This window comes from Ictidomys tridecemlineatus, chromosome 5, assembly GCF_052094955.1.
Source record: "Ictidomys tridecemlineatus isolate mIctTri1 chromosome 5, mIctTri1.hap1, whole genome shotgun sequence".
NCBI lineage: Eukaryota > Metazoa > Chordata > Mammalia > Rodentia > Sciuridae > Ictidomys > Ictidomys tridecemlineatus.
Genome location: NC_135481.1, coordinates 157,247,659 through 157,264,036, shown reverse-complemented (window position 1 = coordinate 157,264,036; position 16,378 = coordinate 157,247,659). Strand labels below are relative to the sequence as shown.

Sequence of the window (16,378 nt, the reverse complement as noted above, 5' to 3'; positions counted from 1 at the left end):
ACACAAGATTTTATTTTTAATATTTATATATCTTTAAAGGATCATTGACTTTTTAAACAAAATATAGTGAGCAATATAGTGTGTGGTTTATCACATATATAAAGAAAAAGTATGACATTAATAATAACAAAAATCAAAAGGGGAGAAATGTAAGTTTTAAGGTTTTTATACTATATCTCAAGTGGTATAATGTTACCTTAGATAGTCTGGGATAGGTTAAAAATGTATACTGTAAACCACAACAAAAACTCACTGATGTTATCTATCAAATTCAGAGAGTCATACTTAATAAGCCTAGAAAAGATAAAATGGTATCATAAAGATGTAAAATCAATCCAAAATAAAGCACAAAGTAAAGGAAAAAAAAGAATAGATGGGACATATAGAAAACAAAAGGCAAGATGACAGACTTAACGCCCCCCTACCATATCAACAATCACATTACATGTACATGGTCTAAATATCCCCACAAAGAACACAGAAAGCAGATATAGATCAGATAAAAGGTAAGACTCCTTTCTATGTTGTTGACTACCAAAATGTCTTTAAGCATAAAGACATAATAGGTTATAATTAAAAGGATAAAATGATGTACCGAGCTAACAACTCACCAAAAGAAAGCTGGAGTGGTTTTATTAATCTCAAATAGAGTGTTTTTCAGAATAGAGACTAATTGCCAGAGAAATGACAAAGCCAAGAGGACAAAACACTCCTGTGTATGAATACTTTTAACAAGAGAACTCAAAGCCCCTGAAGGAAAAAGTGGTAGGACTGCAAAGACAAATGCATAAATAATAATAGACAGAGATTGTAGTATTCTTCTTTTAATGATTGATAGAACAACTAAGACAAACATTTAGGATATAGAAGATTTTATTTTAAGAACACTGTTGACCAAACTTGACCAAATTGATATTTAATTGTATATTTCCTTCAGCAGTGGCAGAATACATTTTATTCTTCTCAAGTGCATATATAACTTTTAAGGTAGACAGTATTCTGGTCTATAAAACAAGTCTCAAATTCGAAAGGATTCGAGTCATCTAAAGTATATTACCTTGCAAGAAAGACATTACAAAAAATAAAACTACAGATCAGTATTTCTCATGAACATTGATCGAAAAATTCTAGTAAAAATTTTAGCCAACTTAATCAATATATAAAAAGGAATGGAAGGTTGGCTACACATAAGAAAATCAATGAAATTAAACATATTAATAAAGCTAAAAAAGAAACACACATTTTTTTCTCAGAAAAAGCATTTGAAAGTTCTACATCCATTCCTTAAAAAACTCTTAGAAAATTAGGAATAGAAGAGAACTTAATTTGATGAAATTTGTTTTTATAAAAGCCTAGCGCTAACTTCATACTTGATGGTATGACTTTTATCCTAACATCCAGAACAAGACAAGAATATATACTCTCACTACTTGTAATTGTATGGTGATTTGAGCCATTGCAAAAAGACGTGAGAAGAAATAAAAGGCATTCAGCTTGGACAGAGAGAATTAAAACTTTTATTTCACAGATTATAACATAAACATCTAGAAAATCTACAAAACAGCTACTAGCACTAACATGTATTTAGCAAGTTTACTAAATATATGTAAAATCAATATGCAAGATTCAATCGTGTCTCTATCATAGCAATGAACAAATAGAAATAGAAATAAATACCATTTGCAATAGTACAAATATGGAATATACTTAGGTATAAATTTGTTGAAAGATGTTCAAGACCTGCACACTGAAAACTACAAAATATTTCTGAGAGAAATTAAAGAAGAAATAAAATAAGCAAGGATATATCCTATGCGCATGGGTTGAAAGACTTAATATTGTAAAGATATCAGTTCCTAAATTTGATTTATAGACTCAGTAAAAGCCCAACAAAATTTCAGCAGGAATTTCTTTTTTAAATTAAAAATTTAACTGCAGAATTCATATGTAAATAGAAAAGATCCATAATAACCAAACAACTTAGAAGATTAACAGAATTGTAGGACTAATACTAACTGATTTCAAGACTTACTATGAACTTCTAGTAATGAAAATAGTTTAATACTGGTGTCAAAGTCAACAAACAGATTAATAGAATAGGAAAAAAACACTCATAAATATATATAAATATATGTAACATTTAAGTACAACTAATTATATGATAAAGGTACTTGGCAGTATAGTAAAGAGAGTCTTTTCAATAAATGGAGCTGAAACAATTCAATATCTATATACAACAATTTAAAAATTTAATTCATGTTTCACACCATATACCAAAAGTAACTACAAATGGACCATGGATCTTAATATAAAACCCAAACCTACAGAAGAAAATATAACATGGGAGAAAACCTTTGTGACCTTGGGTTAGGTAAAGTTACCTTAGATACAATATCAGAAGCACAATGCATATAAGAACAAATCAATAAATTAGATGTCATCAAAATGTAAAACTTATTGAAAGAGATTTTAAGAGAATGAAAAATAGAAGCCTCAGACTGGGAGGAAATATTTACAAATCATATATTTCACCAAGGTATGTTTCTATAAGTTATTTTTTAAGCTCTCAAAACACAATAATATAAAATAAACACCCTTTTTATTTAAAAATGGGCAAGAAATTGGAACAAACACTTTCCAGACGAAGACATATGATGTGAAATGACATTAGTCATTAGGAAATACAAGTGAACACCACAATCAGACATAACTGGACATCTGTTCGAATGACCAAAATAAAAAAAGATTAAGCATTCCAAGAGTGGTGGGAAGTGGAGGAAGTGTAGTACATCTGCATCCATGAAATAGTACTCAGCAACAAGAAGGAACACACTATGGATACTTAAAAATATTGACAAATTTCAAAATAAATATGCTGAAAGAAGTAGAAGTCAGACCTCTTGTCAAAAAAAAAATTAAAAGATACCATAAAATTTCAGGAAATACAAACTAATCTATAGGACAAAGATCCATGTTGGCCTGTTGTCATCAAGGTCACAAGAGATGGTAGCAAGAGGCATAGAGAAATATTGTAGCCTATTCCAGTGACTTGGGACGCTGAGATAGGAGGATTGTAAGTTCAAAGCTAGCTTCAGCAACTTAGAAAGGCCTAAGCAACTTAGTGAGATGCTATCTTAAAATAAAAAGGATTGGGGATATTGCTCAGTGGTAAAGTGCCCTTGGATTTAATTCCCAGTACTAAAAAAGAAAAAAAAAAGAAAGAAAGAAAGAAAGAAAAAGAAACATCGAAGATTGGACAGTGTTGTATTATGCGTTTGGTATTTTGATTGGGGTGATATTTTTGCAGGTGCATACAAAATGCAAAACTTCTCGCTTTAAATATGTGCAGTTTATTTTATGTCATTTATACATTTATACATAAAATTGGTTTTAAAAGAAAAGAACTTAGTGCAGTTTTCAAGTTATATGTAAAAATAAGAATAATGGAGTTATAATTAACATGTACAGAGAATTAGGAGGTACTCTCATTGTCTGTCCATCCATCTACCATCTATCATTTTTCTATCAAGCATTCAATATTTTTATCTCTATAAGTCCCTCTTTCCCTCTTGCTCTCTTTTTATTTTATCCTCCTAATAACCTTATAAAAAATGCTGTTTTGCCCCCCTTTTACATATGAGGAAACTGAGGGTCCATAACTTTCCCAGTGCCTCCTACCTAGCCAATAAGCAATGAAGCCAGGGTCTGAACATTGGCAGCTTGCTCAAAAGCTTCAGCTCTGAACCACTATAGATGTAATTAACCCTTGTGTTTTATCATTGTCATTTGCAGGAAAAAGTCCTTGAAGAAGCTGCATCTGGGGAACCTGTATTATCAATCCAAAGTGGAATTAGTGAAACTCAGGTGGGGTTTGAGCAGGGCCTTTGTGTGCATAATAACTGACTTGCATGAAGCACCACCTCTCCCACCAGTCTTTATGTGCTGGTTACTCTCCCAGACTTCCCACCTCTCTCTCCTAGTTCATATCTACCATGGTCTTGCTCCTGTTCTACAAAGCCTCCCCTGGTTAACTCTGACCCTGCAGTGATTAATCCCTTGTCTTGTATCCCCTGCATAATTCAGACCATAAGTAACATTTTTATTCATCACTTGCAACCATTTCAGTCAATGCAGATAACTTTCTCCCTCTCATTGCCAAAAGAGAAAACATTTTGAAGAACAAAAGAATTGTAAAAGTTTTCTAAGACTATATATATGATCTGAGCATGCACACACTTTAGAACATACTTGTAATGTATTATGTATCATTCACAAGAATCTCAGGTTCCAGTAACTGCCCCTTCCTATTACAGGTTTAGGCCAAAGGGTGGTAGCATCTTCCTCCAGTGGCTATCCCTGGGGTATTTCACCCTCTTTCCTTAACTTCCCTTCACCCTATACACATTTTTGCACATGGTCCTCTAGCTACTCCATGTCCTGTCTGTTTTCTGCCAGGAAACTGAGGATTCAGGAGATTGGCAGGGTTCTGTGGACCCAGCTCAGGATTTTGACCTTCTCCTAGGGAGCTGAGGAGGGTGTTGTAGGTTTTTGAGTAGGAGCTCGACATGCCTGAACATTTCACTTTCCAGTGTTGAGCACAGTGCAATTTTCAACAGTTTCTCAGGACACCCCATTGATAGGCGGACGAACTCTGCATGGGTCAGCCAGAGAAGAAGAAAGCTGGGTAGGGGGGTTCATCAGATCCATGGTAGCACTGGGACTCATGCACTGAACATTGATCCCACACATCAGTACTCTGTCAGAGGGCCTGGCACATACAGTCTCCTCTCCAGATTCTGATCAATTAAGGAGTCCACACACAAGTCATCTAGGGGTAGAAGTACCATATCTTTTGGCTACCACCAAACTGGAGAACAAAGCTTGGATCTGAAACACAAATGGGATTCCCATTTCTAGTTAGGACAGGTGTCTGTCCCCTCCCAGGATATCTGAGGGAGGAGAGGAGCGCACATGAAGTCTGAGACCAGGATATGTCGCCAGAAAGAGATTGGGCTGTTCAGGGGCCTGTTTTCTGCAGCTCAGTTTAGTGTATACCACCTGGCCCCACCCATAGCCCTAGGTAATAATCACTCCTCAGCACTCTGAGGAAAACTGAAAATACCTGGTGCTTTGTTGGTACTGTGCTTGCAGCAGTTCAGTTACTTTGGGGGTTAGCCATCAGTCAATAATCAAAGGAGTTGGAAAATCAACACCCCAACTCCTTTGTCTCTGAGATGCAACAGTTGTCAATTGTGTTCTCCATAGTCTCCCAGAGATCTCTGTGAGACCGAGTTAACAATGGAAACCATTCCTTAAATCCCTGGGATCTTGGAGAGAAAATTGCCATCTCTGCTGCATCCCCATTTTCCCCTCCCGAGGGCACAAGGAATGACCTACTCACCAGTGGGTCTCCTCGTGTAGGTTCCTCCAGTGGTGAACCTTGAGCTAAGAGCCAAGGTTCAGCAGCTTGCTTAGGAAGCCATGCCATGAAATTATACAAGGAGAATGGGGAAATGAGGCAAGAAGAGAAGACTCTTAGTTCAGAGTTTCTCTTTGGAGGAACCCACAGTGAGAGACTCACTGAACAGTAAGTCACTCCTTATACCCTGGAGAGGAAAGAGAGGAGGTGCAGTGGAGAATGGCAGTTTTATCTCCAAGATTCCTAAGAGGGAGGCCATTATTTTGTGGACCCAAACAAGGATAGAGAGGGAGGGTTGGGCTGGTCCCCTCTCTCTGCATCAAACACAGAGGGCATCTGTAACCAGGTGGATTGACCTCCCATATTTAGCTACTGCCTCTTCTGTGGGGAAAAAACTCTCACCTAAACCAACCAGAAAAAGGATAGAAAGCATATATCCACAAAGCAACAAGTCAGGGAGGAGTTATTGAAAAATAGGCACTTTAAAATATTTAGAATTAATAAAATTGACGGAGCTGACCTTGGCTTAGCCCTTCTGAGGAAGGTAAAACTTTAGTCCTTCTGAGAGGAGAATTTGGTGAAAAGTGGGGCTAAGGACTTGGAGGTTCTGCTGCAGGCGGAGTAAAGAATGAGGCTGAATATGAGGGTTCTGTTTAGCAGACTGATAAGGAGTAACTGAAACCCCAGGTTCTCTGTATCCTCCACTTAGCTCATCAACAAGACCCCAAGGGAAACAAAGTGAGAATTCTCTGGAAAAACTGAATAGACACAGCTCTATATTCAGGTCCAGCCTACACTGTATGAGGCTGGGTAATGGTCTAGGACAGAAAATAGAGGAATAAGTGAAATTCTCCATTTCAAATACAGGAACCCCCAGGCCCTCCTCCAGGCACATTCTTTGAATGCAAGAAGCCTATTGTTGGTATGAGTTTTCTGTTGCTGCTGTAACAAATTATCATAACCTCGGTAGCATAAAATAACACCAATCTATTATCTTATAGTACAGGAAGTCAGAGGTCCAAAATGGATCTACTGTACTAAAATCTAAGTGCATATAGAGCATATTTGTTCTGGAAGATCCAGGAAAGAATCTGTCCTCTGGCCTTTGATAATTTCTAAAAGGAACTTGCATTCCTATGACCCCTTCCCCCATCTCCAGAGCTATCAGCAGAGAATCTCTTGTCCTTTCTCTGACTCTGACTCTCCTACCTCCCTATTATAAGGGTAATTGAGGATGATCTCCTCATTTTAAATCCTTAGTTAAATGGCATCTCCAGTCCCTTTGCCCAGTAAGATAACATACTCATAGGTTCTGGAGATTAGGACATACACACCTTTGAGGGCCACCGTTCTCCCTTCCACAGTCCCTTAGGCAGGAGATTAGAGAATGTAATTCCCTGCAAAAATGGACAGGCCCAAAGAAAATAAAAGGCTTCCAGATAATGTCACGGAGGTGCCTCCCCACAGACCTGCCAAATATTTGCCTCCCAAGCATTGTTGTTTTTATAAAGCTAGAATGGTGCTTCAGTGATAAAGGGGCTAAACCATGAACAAAGAAGATGAGGAAAAGAGATGGAGCTTAAAAAACAGCAACTGCCTTAGACCAAATAAATAAATAATAAATAAAAAGATGATTTAGTGGCTCCTCCAATGAGAGCATTTTTTGGAAGGGTTGAAAGAAAGAAATTTAGTAAATATGATATAGTATAGGTATGATCACTAAGAAATAAATTATAAAGATTCAATTAATAAAAGGCAGCTCTACATGGAGGCAAAAAGAAAAAAAGAAAACAGCAACTGTAAAACACGAACAAAAACAAAAACAAAGCAAAAAAGGAAAGAAAAGATGCAAGTAGCATTGTAGGCCAGTAGAGCAATAGGTCCAGATTAGAGGAGGGGAAGAAAAAAGAAAAAGTTCATAGAATATTTCAACTTCAACTTCCTGATTGCTTGGAAACTCATATTTACCAATACTTGACAAATCTGGTAATGCATATGAAAAAAAAAATCAGAAAACCAAGCAACTAAAAGCAAAGGACACAAATGAGAATGTAGTCAAATTATACTTCTCTGTTCAGGGATAGCAACAAAGCTTGCATATTCATAATAATGCAAAGACTTATTGGGTTAACTGTGAATTGTGATGTAATTATACTGGGAAGATAGAGTTTAGGGTAGAGGGTTACACAGAAAGGTTAGATCAATTTACTACATTAATATCCAATAGAAAATTTCAAAATCTGATGAATTAAGAAATAGTATATAAGCATTTTATTTAGAAATAAATAAATAAATATGAAAACGTTGAAAGTGCTAGTTAATGGGGAAGGTGAATTATGGGGATAAAAGACTAATGATTTTTAATTACAAAATTTTAGTGTTAATTTGATTTTAATTTTGACTACATGCATGGATTTCTTTGATTTAAAAGAACTTCAGAAGGACCTCAGAATGAATTGTTTCCTCTGGGTTGCAACACCTCAGCTGCTTCTAAAATCAGACTGGACATACTAAGTGCTAACTTTCTAGGTGGCTATAGTGCTGGACCTTCCTGTCTGCCTTAGGAACAGTAGATAAGATAGAGAATAAGTTGCAGGAAGTGAACAGGATTATTATTGGTTCTTCCTTTCTCCTTGGTCTAGGAGGTAGAAAAACTCAGCAGGAGTTCCATTGTTGATGAAGAGGAGCAATATATCAGCAGTGAGAGCTCCACATCCATCCCACTGCATGAGGAGCCCAGTTACTTCCGCCCTGTCTACAAGGGAGAGTCAGATGCTTTTTGTATTCAGCTATTTTGTATTGATGAGAAATATGAAGCAAGGTAAGTACTGAACTTCCGGTTGTTTGTTACAGTAAGAACTTATGACATTTTAATCTTTTGGAGCCAGTGATTTCCAAAGCTGGCCCCACATCCCGATCTCCTGGGGAATTAAAAGCAAAAAAACAAAAACAAAACAAAACAAAAAACTGATTCCTGGACCCCTTCCAAAGACTGTTGTTCATAAAATTTGTGTTAAGGCTTACAGATCTGGGCAAGAAAATTGATCAGGTCTGGCCTCCCTATATTATAGTAGGGGACCAGGAAAGTTATCACCACCTTGTAACCACATGCTCCTCCCATTCTTTAAAGTTTGCATTTCTGGGAGATTATGGATTTTAACTGCTGCTTGTCTGGAGTCTTTTGGTTACAAGTAACAGAAAATCCAATTCAAACTGGGTTTGGGGGAAAATAATGGAATAATTGCCTCACATAACTAAGGATAAGTCCAGTGGTAGGTAGAACCATTTTTAACTAGGGCTGGGGCTAACTTTCTCTCTCTACCTCTTTTCCCTGGTTGCCTGTTGTTGGCTCCAGAGGAGTATTTCCAACCTAGGGTCAAGAGAGCTGATAGTCTTGGGTCTACATAAATATCCAGTGAGCTGGAGGCATTCTGGCTTGGGCTCAGCTCTCTAGCCAAAGTTCCATGGGAACCAATTGCACTGTGTGCTAATTCCTGAACCTATGACTGTGACCAGATCATGCCTCAAATTGGGCTTGCCTCATGCTCAGTCTGGGGTTAGAGACTCACCCAAACCTGAGATCTGGGAGTGGGATAAGATAAGCAGAGCAGCCAGTAATCCAAGGAAGGTACTGAAAGGAGAGCATGGTACCAGGCAGACGGAGCCCAGGTGTCGTCCCCCATGTGGTCCCCTCAATTCTTGCCCCTTCGGAGCCCTACACCCCCAGTGCTTGCTATACCCGGTCATTTGGGTATGAACCATTGCCCTCAATGCCCAAATTCCACATCTCCTTTAGCACATTGCCTATTTTACCATGTATCCACAGAACAATCTTGAAGAGGCCCACTTTGATAGAGCAGAGGGTTCTGGAGTATCTTTTGGATGACCAAGAACAATGCTAGCCATTTCTTTTTAAAGGGTGTATTTAAATGTTTTCCCAGTTTTCCGGCTTCCACCAGAACCATATTTTACCTTTTTTTCCACTTAAATTTTCAGCTTTCATGGAGGTCGCATAATATGCAAAAGGAAATTTTTTTATTCTAATTATGTTGTAGATACTCTAAAAAGCCTATAAAGTCCTTTGAGATTTGTTGTTTTATGTTTGTTTTTCCTCTGTGCAATTAGTTATGATTGTGCCTAGTTGTAATTTTTGGATTTTTAAACATTGTAAATCCATTTTTAATGGATTTTAAACTCATTATAGGTTGCCTGTGAATATACATATTCAGATGGTCAGAAAATATTTTATATATAAGATTAAAAAATCAGAATAATCTATAACATACTAATCTCTCTCCCCAGCTCTTCCAAAAAGAAAGTGAAGGATCATGTTCATAGAATAATTATCTTCATACTGGTTTTTCAGATGAGCAGAGATTATTAATTGCTATTAATCTTCAGATCTTCAGATTTAAAAAAATACTTGGTTACTGACATATGAAGCTCATGACTTTGGTGACTGACTAATGTTCAGCCAACTAATTGCTACCTGAGGAGGAAAGAGCCATAAATCTCTTTAAACAGCCTGTGATTTTACATTTGCTTGCAGTCCAGTGACAATGCATATTTTCTTGTTTACAGGTCGTTGGATTTTATGAATTTTGTTTTCAGTCTTTTTCCTGTAAGTACATGATGAATTTTGAGTAATATAATTGGCTTTGTAGTTTAAGCAGTTATAGAAAAATAAAACTTATGTTTATTGTGCAGGCATCTAAAATGCTATGAATGTTGAGGTATAAACTGCATCTGTATCCTGAGAATAAGGTCAACGGCACTCCTAAGAATAGAAAATATTGTCCTTTTCAATTTGTTCTTTGGTCATGCCATTTTAACAGTCTTCTTCCAATGTATAATTTCTTTAAAAGATAGTTTTACCAGTGCTTTATTAGAGTCAAATCATTCGTAGTAGCACATGAAAATGTCAAAAATTTCACTGTTGTATCACTTTATAGCTGACATTGGCATAAAGTATTCTAAAATCATCATATTCCTTTTCAGTGGATAGAAAAGTGGAAACTTGTGATTGATTTTCAGATTGGCCTTCCTTTCCCTACGGGTTCCTTGTCCTGAGCCAGAGCCTGACATGTAGAAGGGGCTCAACCCACATTGGTGAATGTAACTCATGGCCAACATTCGGGAGCCGCTTCCTCCATTCTTGTTTCATTGTTGTCCAAGCAACATTTTATTGAAGGGAAGAAAGTGAAGAAGGAAGACAGACTTTTCCCATAGCTGGCCCAACAGGAAAGTCAACGAGTATATTCTTCAATTGGCTAATTTCAAGCAAAATATCTATTGTTTTATTTTTCCTTGCTATTCTTTATACGGAAGCAAAAATAAACATGGTTTATTTATGTTGCCTACACACCATATGATCTTAGGTTTTATTTTCTCATTTCTTAAATATGATGAAACCTTATAATAAGGCAATATATCTTCCACTGTAATTTCTTTGAATTATTTTTAAGGCATTTTTAAAGCTCATAAAAACATGTAGATTGTTCCAAAAATAAAATTTACAAAACCAGTTTCCTTCAAAGATGCCTCAAGGAAATCTCACTAAGTTTAATCCCCATTTTAAAGTTCATGTGAAGGCAAATCTTCAGCATTAGACAAGTAATGCTGTGTTTTAAAAAGGTAGGGATATCTGTTTATTTTTAAATGCTATTTGATTTTGGAATATGAGAAACAGGACGATTACTTCAGCCATAATCTTACAAATCCAAGTCAAAGCAACTCATTAGAGTCAGTCTCCCACTCCTAGTAAATCCACTGAGGCTTGGCATCCAGTCCCTATTTTCAAATTGAGTATTTCAGCAACTCAACTCTGAAGTTTCCCAAAAGGAGTTGTGTTATTTTGCTAGAAAGAAGAAAGATAAGGTCAAATAATGATTCACTCCTTTGGGTTGCAACAAATGTCCAGAGGGTTTTGGATTAGCACAAGTAATGCCTTCACAGGGTTCAAGGGGAGGCGAGATCCCAAAGGGACAAATTAGCTCTGGGAAGAGCAGGTTGCTTCTGCAGGGACCTGGCAGAGGATCAAGTGGCTGCCAGAAACACAGGCAGCCTCAAGCAGCACCATTCATAGACACTGAGTGTGAATCATATCAGTGATTCTGAATGTTCCAGTGGCCACTTGAACAAAAAGTGAAAAGGAATAGACGAAACCCATGTTAATAACACTTTTCATCTAATTCAGTATGATCCATATTTAATCATTTCAGCATGTAATCAATATGAAAGTTTATTAGTAAGCTATTTTACATTCCTTTTCTCATAATAAGTCTTTGAAATCCACTGTGTATTTTATATTACAGTACATCTCAATACAGGTAATATGTTTCATCAGAAATACTTGATCTGTATTTAGATCTCATAAGGCTTATAGATGGATGGTGTTTTAGTCAGCTTTGTGTCACTGTGACCAAAATTCCTGACAAGAACAACTTAGAGGAGGAGAGGTTTATTTTGGCTCACAGTTTCAGAGGTTCAGTCCATAGATGGCAGATTCTTTGGCTCTGGGCCCAAGATAAGGTGTAATATTCTGGGAGAAGGGCCCAGCAGAGGAAAGCTATTCAGTGCTCATGACAAAAAGAAATTAGGGAGGAGGAGGGAGGAAGAGAAGAGGGCACTTCAGGAAGAACAATTCTTCTAGGGTACAACCCTGGTGACCCACCTTCTCTACCTATACCCCATCTGCGTACAGTCACCTCCTAGTCCATTCAAACTAGCATGGGCTGATTGGGTTACAGTTGTCAAAATCCAATCATTTAACATCTGAATATTCCTGCACTAACAGAAGCCTTTAGGGGCCACCTCAAATCCCAACCAGAATAGATGAGGAGATTCACATCCTCAAGTTAGGATGACTAGATTCACATAACCCAAACACACACAAAACTATTTTAATAATCAAAACTGAGCACCCATTTTAAAACTTAAATGAAGATGCCCACTGGCTGGATGTGGTCATTGGCTACCACACAGGACAGCATAGGTCTAGAAAGTCTGTGGCATCTGTTAGGACATGTAGATCCTCCTGTGACTGCTTACTAAACCCCTGCCCTTGGATCTTCACTAAAGGGATCATTTCATGATTAAGACACACACACATCTGTTTATGGGTAATCATAGGATTTCAGAGCCTGAAAAGGCACACTATATCACCCTGTTATCTCAGAGGAGTGGATAAGACTGCTGTGAGGTCACTTAGTAAGGGCCAAGACTTTGCTAGGACATCAAGCTGTCTTACTCAGTGATGCAAGTGAATCCTCAAGAGCAAATGGTCTTGGTTTAAAAGTCTACTTCTATTAAAGAGCTTTGCCAACATATGTCAATGTTCATAATATCCATTTATTCAGGTTTCATTTAGACTTGTGAATATTTTCTTCATATTCTTGTAGTTGCTTATCTCCATGATTACTTTCCAAATTATAGGAAAATGACTATCTTCTCCTAAATTCATTTTACTTCTATTTTCCTTAGTGTTTTAGAGTAGGAATCTGTTTAATGATGACATTTGACTCTTTCCATGTGTCCTGGTTTTTGATCATGTTAGGACAAGAACTTCTGCCTCATTTCTCTGCCCCATCTCACCCCTGAGTTTGTCCTCATCCAGAACTTCGTGAAGATCGTCCCCTACAACAACTGCACCCTTGAACATGATCTCTATGTCTTCCATCGGGCTGGATTGCTGAAGTAAGTGGACACATATTTGGCCAAAGGACAATCCAAAAAATTAAAATGAGAAAGGAAGCAGGAACTCCCTGCTATGTAAATTTAATGACTTATTTTAAAGATTATCTTTTATTAGCAGAGGACTAATAAAATGATTGTAATTAATACTTTTAAGGAAAGAGTAATTACTGAGAAGAGACTTGTCCTGTCAGATGTTAAAACATAGTATAGGTCTACAGTAATAAAAACAATGCCGCATAGATGGATTCTATAGTTGGGACAAAATGTACAAGAACAAATCCAACCATGGACCCAACACACAGTAAGAATTTAGTGTATAAATGTGTGATAAAGTATCTGTACCAACAGTGGGAAAATGAAAGATTAGTCTGCAGATGTTTGGACAAAATTAAGATGGAAATATATATTTTTTAATATTCTAAGGTAAAATAGATTTCTTCAGTAACTGAAGAGTTAAGCAAATAATGAAAACATTAAAAAAATTAGAAAATTTTTCCTCAGGGCTAAGATCTATGCCAGGATCTTGAAATATAATGGATCTTGAAAAATACCTAGATGTGGTTCCTGCCTTTTCAAGACTTATATAAGCTACAGCTGTGAGGGGCATAACTCAATGAAGTTTGTTTGTTTGTTTACTATAGCAAGTTTTGTGAATCATCCTAATTTAACTAAAATGCAGTTGACTAACAAAGATATATTTTTAAGCTGGCAAAGAGAACTCTGGCCACATTTCAGCCCATGGAAAAGGGTATGTAGAGAAATGGATGGAAAGTCCAAGCCTTCTGTTCATATTCTGAGGTCAGGAACTTGGTCAAATGGCTCTACCTTCTGGCTGGGAGATATGTTGCTAGTCAGTTGGGTGTATACAATAAAAACTTCTTTGATTTCGTTATCAAAAGGAGAAAGAGTAAAAGATTATATGGGGCCATTACATCTCCTTTCTATTTTGCATAAGTACCAAAGTTCTAGAAAGGTTCCCAGGATTCCATTTACCTTCTGTGCCTCTGAGAAGCAGGACTAGGGGGATGTGGTGAAGATGATGACTTATTTGCTGTATGTGTATCTGTTCTGTTTGGGTTTTTTACTTCAATTAATAAACCTTAATTTTTTTAGAGAATTTTTTAGGGTCACAGAGAAATTGAGCATAAAATTCAATTTCCACATAACCCTCCCCCAACTTCACACATGGACTTTTTTATACCATTAACATCCAGCACCAGAATGATATACCTGTTATAATTGGAGAACCAACCTTGCAGGTCATTATCAACTCAGGTCCATGTAGAGTTCCCTCTTGGTATTGACCATTCTATGGATTTGGACAAATGTATAATGACATGTATAATCACAGCATTATAATACATATAGAATAGTTTTACTTTCCTAAAAAAAATCTGTTCTCTGCTGATCATCCATTCTTCCCCTCTGGCAACCACTGATCTTTTTACTGTCTCCATAGCTTTGCCTTTTCCAGAATGTCTTGTAGTTGGAATCATGCAGTAAGTATGTAGCCTTGTCGTATCGGCTTCTTTCGCGTAGTAATATGCATTTCAGTTCCCTCTTGGTTTGCCCAGGAATCTGTATTGCTAATAAGCATTCAGCTTGACTTTTATGCACATTACAGATTGAGAAGCACTACAGATGCTTTTGCTTTTACGAATGTCTTATTCAGTAGTAAAGAATTATGATTCTGCCCCTCTTCCAGATGCAGATGTTCTAGAACCATGTAAGCCACACTTAACTTTAAACTTATTATCTGGTAATTTTTTGGCACTGTCAAGTTACTTGGTCACTTGCATACTATATAAATAATCCTTGAGCTAAATTTTATAAGAATATGTGGGCTATAATAGTTTTATTATGTTATATATAATTATATTATATATCATATATATTAATTATATATTATATAGTTTTGTACCTATCAAGTAATGCTTCTTATTTCCCTTACCTGCTTCTTGTTCTCTGTTTTTCCCTTTTCTTATATTTTTCTAAAACCATCTTTTGAAATTTCAAAATTTAGACTAACGGGGAGAATGCTTTCAGCTGGCATTAAGAAAATCCAACTCAAAATGGCTCCCAGCCCAGGGCATTTATCAGCTCACATAGGTGAGAGGTCTGGAGATAGGCAAGGTTTACAGTTTGTATCGCAAGAGCCTTGATTCTTTCCTCTCTTCCACCCTGCCCTCTCCTTTGTCAGCTCCATTCTGGAATTGGCTCTTATCACATTGGCAAAATGGCTGCTGTATGTCTGGGCTGACATCTCTGCGGCATTGTAGGGAAGAGATGCTGGCTGATGCTATGTGCTTTCTTTCCCAGAAGCCTCCTTATTTGTCCAGTAAAACAGCCAACATTGACTGCTTATGTGTTCCAGCTGTATTCCAGGTTCTGATGAAAGAGAAGTGACCCCAAAACGGACAGAAATCCTTGTCCTCATGGGGTCTGTATTCTATCTAGCAAGAGGAGAAAGACATGAATAAAGACATGAAATAGTATGTAAGTGATGAGCACAGGAAGTGGTGCACTTGAGCAAAGGCCTGGGGGAGATACAGAAGGAGCCACAAGGTCAGGGTGAGGGCACAGGTCCTCTCTTTATGCCCCCACTCTTTTTATGCCATAGTTTTAAAAATATATTGTGTTATTCCATTTTTTGCTTCACTTCTCTTGACATTTGGGATGAATTGTTCCTGCTCTTAAGTTTGGTTACTTTAAATTTCATGACCTCATGTTCTGGTCTCCTACCTAATTTCCTCCTCCATCCCTTGGGAAATTATATTTGTGTCTGTCACCTGCCCTCTGGCCATGCTGGTGAACACCGGGACAAACAATTCATTCAATTGCTAGTGATGGCTACCTTTCTGTCAACAAATCCTGCACCCAGGTTTCCTCTCGTTTTATGTAGTGACTCTTGGTCTTTAATATGAGAATACTTCCTAATGTTATGCTAACTTTGAAATTAAGTATGGATAAATTAAATGTTTTCTTTTTTAGCACTTTTACTTTATATAGTAATCTCTAGAATGTTTCCAGACTTAATATAGGGTTTGTGTATGGCTTCAAAGATTGGTTATTCCATTTTTGCTGTTTGCCCAGTCTCTACCTTCCCACTTGCTTTTCCTTCTTCTGTCCTTAGTGGAGGATGCATTTGGATAAATTGGCTGCTCATCTCATCTTGCTGCCCTTCCAAAATATGCTTTTCTGAAATTTGACATTTTTTATTTGGGAGAATATGTTTCAGACTTATTTATCTAACCAATATTTACT

General features: G+C 37.0%; 1 protein-coding gene across 5 annotated transcripts in view; it reads left to right on the top strand.

The window, feature by feature from the left end:
- Nucleotides 1-16,378, top strand: part of Cfap61 (cilia and flagella associated protein 61) — a 251,648-nt gene that overhangs the window by 61,614 nt on the left and 173,656 nt on the right. For all 5 annotated transcript variants that reach the window (XM_021723124.3, XM_005320425.4, XM_040275760.2 and 2 more), the window contains 4 exons: nt 3,793-3,864; nt 8,062-8,240; nt 10,001-10,040; nt 12,975-13,114. In XM_021723124.3, coding sequence (XP_021578799.2) covers nt 3,793-3,864; nt 8,062-8,240; nt 10,001-10,040; nt 12,975-13,114 — 431 coding nt within the window. The remainder of the gene's footprint in view (nt 1-3,792; nt 3,865-8,061; nt 8,241-10,000; nt 10,041-12,974; nt 13,115-16,378) is intronic.